This window comes from Nesoenas mayeri (assembly GCF_963082525.1).
Source record: "Nesoenas mayeri genome assembly, chromosome: Z".
Classification (NCBI taxonomy): domain Eukaryota; kingdom Metazoa; phylum Chordata; class Aves; order Columbiformes; family Columbidae; genus Nesoenas; species Nesoenas mayeri.
The window spans coordinates 36,083,096-36,094,987 of record NC_137542.1 but is presented as its reverse complement, the minus strand read 5'-3'; the positions used below and the strand labels follow the sequence as shown (position 1 = coordinate 36,094,987).

Sequence of the window (11,892 nt, the reverse complement as noted above, 5' to 3'; positions counted from 1 at the left end):
CAGCCAGGCCAAGAACTCCTTTTAGGAAGCCCACAAGGAAGCAGAACGGCACACTGTACACTGATAAGTTGTGGGTGCAGGGAGTCTTGTGCTTACTTTTCCCACTGTATGCAAATTCACTACAGGTCAACCCGTTTATTCTGTAAATATGAGAGCCTGTGTGAGCCTACTTGGAGCTCTCTCTGCTAAACAAGTTGCCTGTATGGCAGTGGTTTTTACTAGTGGATGAGCTCAATTTAAGTTTCATATCAATCATTTAGCTTAAGTAAATGCATACTGAATACAATTAATCATCTAGTCATATAAGGTTATGTGATTTTTAGTATACTGTCTGCTTCATGTTACTTAGTAAGCTGTGTGAAGTTCTGTTCATATTTACCAAAAGCTGCTACAGACCACACCGAATACCTGTGAGAAAAGGTCTAGTTCACACTTTATTGGGAAGAACAGAATTGACTGGGGAGAAAATGATGACTTTAAGGTTAAAACGAAGACATTATGGACATCTGCAAGATAGGGCATATTCTGTACTTTGTTGGGAAGAAAACAATTCATTCAGACAAAACAGCACCTTCAAGGCTGTGGACTATAAAAAAATGTCACATGTAAACAAAACAAAGGCCCTTCTGAGATCAGTGAAAAAGATCCAATAAGAAGACCACAAACTCAAATATTGCTATTGAACTAAATCATGGTGTGAGGAGCAGATTAATGGTCTGTGAATATATAAAAATACAAAGATTTCTATGCTTGGCTGGGTCCTCTGCACAGGCACTGAGCTCAAGTCGGCCCTCCCATTATACTACTCCATTGAATTATTTATTTCTATGAACTCTGACACTTCAGAGTTTGCTTCATAAATCCTAGGATCCAAACTTCAGAGCAACCTGACACCCGGTCTCTGGAGGGAAGGTAAGCAGAATTCTGCTTGGTTTATTTCCTCCATGCACTAAATAATACAATGAACCTTGTCATCAAACTCTCTGAAGTCACATTTTTCTTTGAGTGATTTAAACATTGTTCTGTGGGAGGTAGAAACCTAAATCACTCACCTGTGACAAGACCAAACCAGATTATTCCTTGTCCCAACATGCAGCCAAAGGAAGAAGTCATGATGGAAGTGAGCTATACCTTCCCACCACATCTTTTTCTGCTACAGGTCAGCCCTGGTCAGAGACTGATTCCCATATTTTTGTTTAGGGCATCTTAAGATACATTTTCCCAGAATCACAACTCTGGTTTGAGTGGGCACCTGCTCTCCCCTTCCACTCCTACCTTGCTATTTCTTTTCCTAGAAAACTAAAGGTTGTTCTGGCTAAAAAAGAAGTACCCAAAAAGGGGCCACAGTTTAGTATGGTACTCATTAGAATGGGACTTCCAGCCCCTCCTTCAAGAGCAGATTATGCCCTTGCCATGAAACAGTCATTGGATAAAATACAATTTTGGTGCATGGAAAACTTTAAAATTCATAAATAAGGCATCTTCTGAGGATAGACTCCTCTAAGACAAAGTGGCATTGATGTAGGGAGTTTTCAAGATCCCTGTGTCAAGCTCAATACCTAAATTTTGATCTGGGCACATGAGACTGATATCTCATTCAACAAGTGAACAAATAAGATTACATCTGATCCATCTCAACTCACCTGGAATACCATCTTTTCTCCTCTCAGATGCAAACAGGTTCTTTGTCCCAACTCACTGGAGGGTACAATGTCAAACGACAGGACACACAGCTAAGCAATCCTCATTCTTCCAAGTGAGGAAGTTAGCTCACCTTTCCCCAACCTGGAAGAGGGCCTGCTGACCTCTCAAAGTTCTAGGTATCTTTCTGCAGCATGTTCATTGTGCAGCAGAAGGCCACACACAGATGTATGATTGCTGCTCAGGTCCTGTACTGAAGCCCTCACCACAATTTAAGAGATGCATCAGCCTTAAGCTTTTGCACAGCACTGATGTCAAGGATAAGGTAGGACATCAAATATGCGGACTAAACAGAGACACATTTGAAGTAACCTGAGAGTCCAAAGAGAAGGATTCTGAGAGTCTTTTTGGCTTGCAAAGTGTTCAACAATCTTTTATCATTAACTTAGCAGTTATTGATAAACAATAAAAAAATGATAGACAATAATGATACACAGTAAAATACCTTCCAGGTCCCACCATTAGGACTGCAGTTAGGAAAGCATCAGGTACATTTTCCATGAATTGGTCATAATTGAACAATTCTGTGAAATAAGCAAAGGAAAGATCTCCTTGTTTAAGTAATTTATCAAATAATATCAAATAACCAATTTGACAAATGCCACAGCAAACGTTTGACCTCTCCTCAGAATACCTTGTGCCCTATTCTATAGCCTTGTAAACAAAGAATGTTCCTCACATAATTACCACTTGACTGAAAAGATTAAATCCTACTGCACAGAGAAAACATTCTTTTTCATTCATATACTGGAGCACTTAAACTAAAATGGTAATAAAGACTCTTCTCGGGGCCTCAGACAGGTCTTCTCAGATACTTCTCAGATACTTGAAGCCAGGACAAGGGAACAGAGACAAGAAAAATAAACAAGTTCTGAAAAACTAGTTGAAGTGCTCAGATTAGCCAAACACTGCTGACACAGGACATATGGACTGAATAAAACCCTAAGCAACCTAGTCTGACCCCAGAGATCTCCCTGCTTTAAGCAGGTCAGACTAGACACCTCCAAAGGTCCCTTCCAACCTAAATTACCCCATGATCTTATAACAAATAACCTTGTTGTGTCAATACCCCTAATTTCTCAAATTCTTCTTCCCTTAATCCAATACTTCTGTGGCTAACAGCTGCCAAGACAACCACACACCTCTGGCTTCCAGGAAAGGGTTTGCTTTCTCTACGTTAACTTCTTACATTTTCTTTCCAGCCTCTCTGCTTTGTATTTTAAATGTTACCCATTGAAGCAGCATTTCTAGATGTTGAGTTTTCATCAGTGTCCAGCCACCAGTTAGCTCCAAATCTGTAGCCTGATGTTGGACCTTTCCCAAGATGTGTTCCCTTAAAGTATTTTCCATATATTCCCTGCAGGGATGAGTGTTTTATGTAAAATACTGTGAAAGTAGGAGAACAGCAGGCCTCAAGCATGCAAAAACATCCCAGTGGACCTTACAAATGGAAGAGAAGAAGGACTAGAAAGAAACACAATAGGTTCCATCTTCAGAGCTTCAAGTTTCTCATTTCTAATGTTTTCTTAATAACTGTGTGTAAAGCAATTTTTGTAAAAAGACTTTATAGTCCATATTGTCCCCTATAGAAACAATAAGCAACAGAATAAATTATGGGAGGTACACAGCCATCGTTACTGAATAATCAAAGTTCTGACACCTATTTATCAAACTGGTGTTGAAATAACAACAAATATATCTTACCATAAATGCAGTGTGGGAGGAGAGGCAGCCAATAAAATAATGCAGTGCTTTGCACTTTGGTGGCATAAGCTGAAGATCTCCATCTATTTTACAAACACACAATTCAGCTTCCAGCCTGGAGAGGAAATAATTAATAGCCATTGTCCTTTGTGTCCCTGAGTCACCACAAAAAGAGGTTGATCTGTACCTTACTGCAAACACAGCTCTGTGCACACTGAGCAAAGCAAGCAGGCATCGCTGGTTATGACAGTGTCCACTCCTAACCAGCACCCCCAAGCACAGCCTCTCAGCTCCCCTGTGAGCTAAACAAAAACCTGGACCAAAGCTCCCCACACCTCTTTGGAGACAGGATCTGGCCATAAATTGCTTCTCCTCTAAGACACAGAAAGCTCACTCCATGGTCATGAAGAGAATGTTGAGAACACGTGTCCCAGGCTGGTGGTGTCCCACAAAACCTTATGCACCTGTTCTGAAGTCCACCAAAATATCAAATATTGATCTTTACCCTTGGAAAAAAAATGTGATACTTCTTTATTTGGGTAATTAAAAAGGAAAATCTGACCAACAAAACCTGAAGATAAAACTAACACCAAGAGTCTCCAAACATGGGACATCTGCCATACTTTATTGTCCACTGCTGTAGTACAATTCCATCAGGTTCTGACTTTGCTATTAACTGAGGCTGACAGACCAACATGCCTGCAGTGACTGATTTAGGTGACAAACTAATGTGTCCAAGTAGCTTGTGGTTCTCTAAGCTTTGGTTGCACATAGATACTCCTTTTTCAAGCAGGCAAACCTGGCTGATGAATCAAACACACATATATCAGCTATGAACATGCAGATGGGCATCATAAATTTGATCTGAAAGGGCTACTAGCTAGGACTGAGATGATCAACAGTACCCTTTGGGATCCAGAGAGCTCTCCAGTGACCTTTATTTAGGTTGGTATGTCAGGCATTTTTACAGTCATTCCCATCAACAAATTATTCAATGTAAAATACAATTGTGATAGAGTATTTTATAGAGTCTTATGCCTACTATTATTAATGTAACAACAATTGTGTTTTTAGACATTTTATCCAAAGACAACTGAACTCCAGTGTGCAGAATACACTAAAGATCTTAGACTGTGTGCTTGTGTATTTATATCTTCTTCCTGAAAATGTGCTACAGTGCAAAGCCGTAAATAACCATATGAAAAATCGTGCTAACTCTGCATGACATTGAAACACAGCAAGTTTATAAATAATAAATAACAGGTTGGGAAGTATGTTGGTAGTGATACTTCTAGCCTGGCATATTGAACATGGTGCTTGGAAGATGAAGAGTCATTTTTAGGAGAAAGGTATGATTTGGAAAAGGTTAGCAGTAGCAAGTTGCTCCACAGGAGGAATAAAGAGGTGTAGCAGAATTACTAATTTGATTTTTAAACCCGTGTATCAGCCTAGCCTCTCACAATGCATAGCATTTAGGGGTGCTACCCAAGATCAGCCTCCTGTCACAAACACATGGAAAGATGGGCTCTTTCCTTAGAAGACGACACTCAAGATGAGGAAAACAGCTGAGACAGCTGTAGGAACATGTGAATGTCCGTGCTGGAGAAGCCTTGCTGCCCACTTCTGGCAGCTGCCAAAAGAGGAAACAGGAAGGAAACATGAGGAAACTCTTTGCATAATAAAGGAACAATGTGCCCCCAGTGGAAGGTTTGCTTTTCCTACCCTAATCATTGCCAATTAAAGGCTGATTAGTAATTTAATGCATGAGATTTTGTATTTATCGTTAAATGAATGTTCTCACTATTCATAATAAATAATCATTTTTTGAACCCCATTATGCTCTTGACAGTAACAATGAAATTAGACAAATCACACATTACCCTCACATGTAAGTTTATGTTGTGTGTGAGAAACTAAGGCACTTTGCTCATTCTCCACATAATTAGTAATTAAGTGTTTACAATCCCCTAGCTATAGGTCCTTTCCCTCCACACCCACACATGCAGTGTGTCTCCCAGGGCCCTCTGGAATGGCAGCTGGGTTGACAGTTTACATGTGCTTTTCAAGGCAATGTTTAGAGTTCAACAGAGACCTCAGGAGATGAGTGCTGTATTTTGTAAAATTATGTCTGCCCTCTATGTATTTACTTTTTAGAAGCCACAAGGATACAGAATGAGTTTTTCTAAAGACACAAAGATCTTCCCCAGCAGTCCAGGCACTCACCACAAGCAGACCCAAAGTCTCAGGTCCTACACCAAAATCTTCACATGGCCACAGATTAGCAGACCTACACATCCTAACCCTCAGGTGCCAGGGCCATCCAAGATGACTGTGGGTGGCATGCCCAGCCAACCCCTCTTAAGAGGGATACAAGAAGGTTGATCTGGCCCCCACAGCCAGGGCTACAACCTGGCAAGGGGGTCAAGGTAGCCACAGGTTAGCCATTATTGGACTACCAGGACTGCCATGTTTCCTCACACAGTGCTCCATGTGCCCTTTGCAAACAGAAGGAAGGGGGCAAAATTCCCTTGTCTGTTTGGCCCCAAGGAGCAGGATGGTATGTCTCAATGGACCCCTGATACTTCTGGGTGGTGCCACCAGGGAGGCATGGAATCCAAGCAGGGTGGCATCCCATCAAAAGCCCCCATCAAAGGCCACTGCCCCATGTAGAGCCCAGAAACTGCTTTAAAGGAATGTGCAGCTTCTGCAGCAGAGCTGTGTGCTCAGTTGCTCAGCCCAGCTGGGAACTGCAGCAGGGTGCTTGTGTTGCTCAGGGAGGTGCCAATGGGGCCTGCCCTGATGGGACAGAGGAAACAGGGTCGCATCCCTGGAGAAACCTAAACACGAGATCACACTCCACACACACTTCTAACCACCAACAGGTGCATTGGCCCTGTTGGAAAGAGAAGACGGCTTGGAAAACGGCTTTCTCTCCCTCGCTTGCTCCCCTGAATACTAATCATCATCAGTGGCTAAAAATACCCTGAAAGGTTGGTGCACACACAGCAAGAGAAAATGGGGGAGCTGAGGTTCCAGCTTCCCGGAAGGAAAAGGAACAGTCGACGAAGTGACTCCCTCAAGACCCTCTTCCCCATACGGAGCCCAGCTGACAGCACAGGCATGGTCCCCCTGCTCCCCACTTCTCCCTCGGAAGGCCATCCCAGGTGCTGCCCGCGGAGCTACCCGGCCAACCTGTGCCGGGGCAGGTTGCGGCTCCCACCCCAGCAATGGCTTCCACCTGCCGGCGCTGCAAGTGCTTCCGGACGGGGAGTCCCGGAGGCGCCGCCACGGGCTGTCACCCCCGAGCCCCGTTGCCCACGGAGCACCGTGCATGGCGCGGCAGGGAGTCAACCCCACCAGAGCACAAAACAACAAGCAGTGCTATGTCCTGCCACCTCCGCGAGCCCGGAGAGATTGCGCGTGGCAGCGCGGAGAGATTGCGCGTGGCAGCGCGGAGAGATTGCGCGTGGCAGCGCGGAGAGATTGCGCGTGGCAGCGCGGAGCCGGGGGCTCGGCCCGCTGCATCAGAGCTGCCAACATAACGCAACGCAGTCGCAGCGATGTATGGCGGCCCGCCAGTATCTCGTAAAAGCAAGCGATGAAAAATGAGAAGACGCAAGCAAGGAAACAAGCGGCAGCCCTCAGCATCAGAACCGGCATGGGGGTGTAACCTCCTGCCACCCCCTTCCCTAGCTGCGCGTCCCTCGCAGCGCTCCCCGGCGACTAGCTAGGCGGAGGGTGGCCTGCGCAGCCCCTCGCGCCCTACGTGCCCCGCCGGGGGAAGACTCGGTGAGCCCCCTCACCACCCCCGGGCCGAAGCGGGCCGAGCCGGGGTTCGCACTCCCCCCAGCTCACCCGCGGCGGGCCGCCCCCCGCCCGCCGCGTCTCCCATCCATAATTAACCGCCTCCCCGCAGCCGCCGCGATAACAGAGGGCGGGCGGGGACGAGGAGGCGGCGGCGGCGAGTGGGGGGAGCGTGTGCGCTCGCTGCGCCCCGCTCACTGCGGCCGGCGGCTGCCTGCCGTGCGGAGCGGAGCCTAGGCGCCCCGTCGGGGAGAGCTGCGCTCGCATGGCCGCGCCGCGCCGCGCCGCCGCCGCCGCCGCGGGGCCGGGAGGGGCCGCGGGAGGAGGATGAGGCGGACGGCGGGGCGGCGGCGGCGGCGGCGGCGCGGAGGATGAAGTGGAGCGTGCGGGGAGCCTGCGCCGCGCTCTCCAGCTGCCTCCTGCTCGCCTGCGCCCTCAGCGCCGCCGCCGTGGGCCTCAAGTGCTTCTCGCTGGGCTCCGAGCTCAAGGGCGAGCCCTTTCGCCTGGGCACCGCCGCCGGCGCCTTCTACTCGGGACTGCTGCTGGCCGCCGGCCTCTCGCTGCTCGCCGCCGCGCTGCTCTGCTGCCACCCGCCCGACGAAACGCCCGCGACGCCGGCTCCGGCTTCCGACCCATCGGCGGCCTCGGCCGTGGCCCCGGCCGGGGACTCGGACCCGACGGGCGGCGGCCCCCGCGCGGGGGACGTGGCGGCCGCCCCGTTAGAGTCGGTGGAGCAGGCGCCGCCCGGGGGGCGGCAGAACTTCCTGCTGCTGGGGGTGCTGGTGTTCATGCTGGGCGTGCTGAGCGCCTTCGCCGGCGCCGTCATCGACGGCGACACCGTGTCGCTTGTGGAGAGGAAGTACTCGCACTACTGCCTGCTGCAGCCCGGCGGCGCGGCCCGCCCGCGGAGCAGCCCCGCAGTCCCCGACGGTTCCGCCGCGGCGCTCCGCTGCCAGAAGCTGCGGGACTACCAGCAAGGCTTGGTGCTCTCCACCGTCTTCAACGCACTCGAGTGCCTCCTGGGCCTGCTCAACCTGCTCCTCGTAAAGAACTACAAGGCCTCGCAACAGCGCGGCCGGCGGCGCCGGCGGCGGCGAGCGGCCCCTACGGCCGCGGCGGCGGCGGGCGGGCGCCGGCGGCGGAGACGGGGCGGGAGCGGCGGGCGGCGGGCGCCGCGCCACAGCCAGGGCTCCTTCTTCGCCGGCGGCGAAGCCGAGCTCAGCCCCGGTGATTGCCCCTTCCAGGCCGTCTCCTACATCAACGTGGGCGTTTTCCACGTCCTCGACGAGGCCGGCGTGGAGGTGCACTGCGGTGGTCACCCCTCAGTCGAGCTGCCAGGCTACTCGCCGATGGACCCCGAGCTCAACGCCTCTTACCCCTACTGCTACCCGCTGCCCAGCGAGCAACCCCCCGCATACGAGGAGATCTACCCCGGCGAGCACGGCGCTCACGGCACCTAGCGCCGACCGCGGGCGGGACGCCTTGCGCCCCCCGGGGCTCCCAGTTCGCCGTGACAGCCGGGAGCGGGACCAGGAGGACTCGGGGGCGGCCCTTGCACGACCAACGGGATGGCCTCGGCACAGCGGGCCGCGGGCGGGCTACCGCCGTGCCTGTGGCTCTGCGGAAGTTTCTTCTCCCTCCTTCCCTGCTTCCCCCTTTCCCCCTTCTCTCCCTCACACCGACCTTCTGGCCGTCTGTCTGTCGGTTTTTCCGTCCATCGGCGGCTGAATTTTCCACAGGCTGCGCAAGAAACACCTAAGGGTTGGTTCCTCCTGCCACCTCTCCTCGATAGCCAAGTTTAGTTCCCTTCAAGTGATTCATCATTCTCCAGCTTTAGCAGTCCAGAGTTACCCATTTATGATAACCAGCCAGTGTAAGGAAAAGGTGTCATGAAGCTTCTTTACCTCTCAAAAGAGCTAAATTTCTAAACAACGCAGAGACATTGTGTCACGTTTACCAGAGGTGTTTTGGGGATCTTTAACGTTTACACTACTCCTTGGGAGAATTGAGTTCTGTTTTAAGGTTTAGTGAGCTAAAACATTTGTTGGTCTTGTAGGATGCACATTGAGAAAAACCTGCACTTTGAAAAAGAAACAGGAAAAAAAATCAACAACGTTTTGTACACTAACGTGCCTGCTTTTGTTCATAACTTCTTACTGTAAAAGCTTTCAGAAGTCTGTAGAGAAAATGTTTGGTAAATTCACTGCAGTTTAAAATTGATTATTAGTTCCTTTACTAAAACAACTGAGATGTTGCTAGGATATGGCAGATAAAAGGAAGTCCAAATGTCATACACGTTCCTTTTTGTAAACAGGTTCTGTGTTTTTAATGCAAGGCAGAATTTCTTTTTGTTTTACACAAGTGAAGCGTTTAATTCTATTTTGTACAACTACATGGTTTACCTTTTAAAAAGTTCCATTTTACCTGTTAGAATTCATCAATCTGGTACGCTTGAATGTTAAAACTTTTATTTGAAATATATATATATATATATATATATAGTGAAACAGCCTTAACTGGTGCCATGGTCACAGTTTTAAAGGAGAAAAAAAAAAGATAAACCGTCTTGGAAGACATCTTCCACATGTGTTTTCAGAATCTTATTTATACTCCTATTGCAAAGCAAGAATTTTCTTTTTTTGTTTTTTAAAAAAGGCCACTTTAATTCCTGAAGGGGGATGGAGGGGAGATAATGTGATTATATGCTGTTAACTCTTTCTGAGGTATTAAAAAGGCTTTCTGCAAAGAGGAAAAACTGCTCCTTTTGGATTGTGCTGTGCAATGCCAGTACCAGATAGTGTGAGAATGTGCTAACTAAAGAGAAGCAGATATGGCATATTTTATTACAACATTCAAGAACGTGTAAAGGTTTAATGTCATCTTGCACAAAGAACCAAAAAGCAGCTCTTCATATTGCATTTGGTTCAGTACCTGTTTCCCCAGTTATGCCATACGGAAATTAAGTATAACCTTTCTGTTAACCTTTGTTTGGAGCCTGCTGCATAACGCCAGTGTATCAGCTACCCAGAGAGAGAGAGTTAAGAGAATGCAAAGTTACAGTGTATTTCTGTGTTCTGTGGAAAACTATTTTTAAATTTTTAGCTGCAGAGAGACTGACGTAACTTGCAGCCTTAGAAGTGGAGAGAGGAGATTTTAGCCTATTCAAATCTCTCTGCACTGTTGTGATTTCTAAAGTGTTTTGACTTGCGCACTTTGCATAATCTAAAATGCAGGATGCCTTAGAAGTTTTAAAATTGCAACTTGATTGTTTGTGAAGCTCACAATTAAAGCTCTAATCTAAAGACAGTTAAAAGCAGCAGTTGGTCATTTGTAGGTCTAAACAGCAGAAATTTAAAATACAGATTACCTTGTGCAAAATGCCAGCCTAAAACATATGCCCTAGCTAAATCACATTTTAGTTCTGAAGACTGGTTTTGTGCTTGGTTTTCTGCAGATGGACTTCCCTAGCCCGTTACAGTGAGATGGCTGGGAAGTCTTGTAATCTTTACCTGTTAGTAATTTAGGCACAAAACCAGTCCTGTAACATACTGTATTGCTCATCCAGCTGAGATTTTGCAAAATGATTATCTAAAGCAAGCCAAATCCTTCTGTAGGTCTCAGATGAGTTTGTGAGATGGCATAGTGCCCTGAATTAAATGGGAACAACTGGCCTGCAGGGTGATTTTGAAAAACAGATGAGCTAGGTGCCTACATACAAATGCAGAAGTATAACAGTAGATGTTTGCTTTAGAAAAAATTGGCTATATACATTGTAATTCATGAAAGCTGTATTTTAGTTTTACTTAAGGTATTGATTTTTGACATAAAATTACAGTATTTTACTTAAGATAAATACTTTAGGAATTATGAACTAGAAAATTCTGAGACTCCAGATGTTCCAAAGATCAGTGCTCAGGGAAATAAATGGAAAGTCAAGAAAGCTACCTATTATACTCAATTGTTTAAATGTAAACAATTTTAAACTACAAATTTTTAAGATTGTTAAATTCTTTTTTTTTTTTTTTTTGTGCATGTGTATGCGTGTGTGTGTGTTTGTATTTAAGTCTATTCAGAAGGCCATTGCATTAGATATTTATTTGTGGCTCTGTTTCAGTTCCCGAATTTCTGCTTTCCTTCATTTGGGTTTTTATCCCCTGTAATAATTTAATTTAGTGGTGGACAGATTGCCAGAATAATGTCCAAATTGGACTCGCACAGAAGCCAGTAGGCATCTTTTCATTGACTTTGGTGGGTCTGGGCACAAATGATACATAATGCCTACTCTAAATAATCTTTGAAGTAATATTGATCTTCTGGCATGACAGGATGCAGCAGTGGCATACTATTTCTCAGCTATTTATTATTTGTATGGACAGCAGTATTAAAGGAAGTCACCTATGGTATTACACACATTTAAAAAAATGGGAAAAATAAGGCAGGCAAATTGACCAAACAAGCCATGTTTTCTTAAAGACGGTATACAAGTATTTCAGGTGTCTGGTGACTAACTTTTCTGATAAAACACCACATGTATTTTTTTCTCAGTGAGAATAAACTTATAGATACAGGATACAAGATGAAGCTTCACAAGCATGATTGCAGTATTGTGAAGCCATTTTTAGTAAACCTGAATCATCACTCTATCTTCTGAGCAATAATGTTAGAGTGTATAAACTGTACTGT

The 11,892-nt window shown here is 46.6% G+C and overlaps 1 protein-coding gene across 1 annotated transcript; it reads left to right on the top strand.

The window, feature by feature from the left end:
- Positions 1 to 7,580: 7,580 nt before the first annotated feature.
- TMEM271 (transmembrane protein 271) lies at positions 7,581 to 8,669 on the top strand (the record flags this gene model as incomplete). The annotated part of the gene is made up of 1 exon (XM_080362776.1): positions 7,581 to 8,669. One exon carries the CDS (start codon positions 7,581 to 7,583, stop codon positions 8,667 to 8,669), a length of 1,089 nt encoding a protein of 362 aa, XP_080218902.1.
- Between the last annotated feature and the right edge of the window lie 3,223 nt (positions 8,670 to 11,892).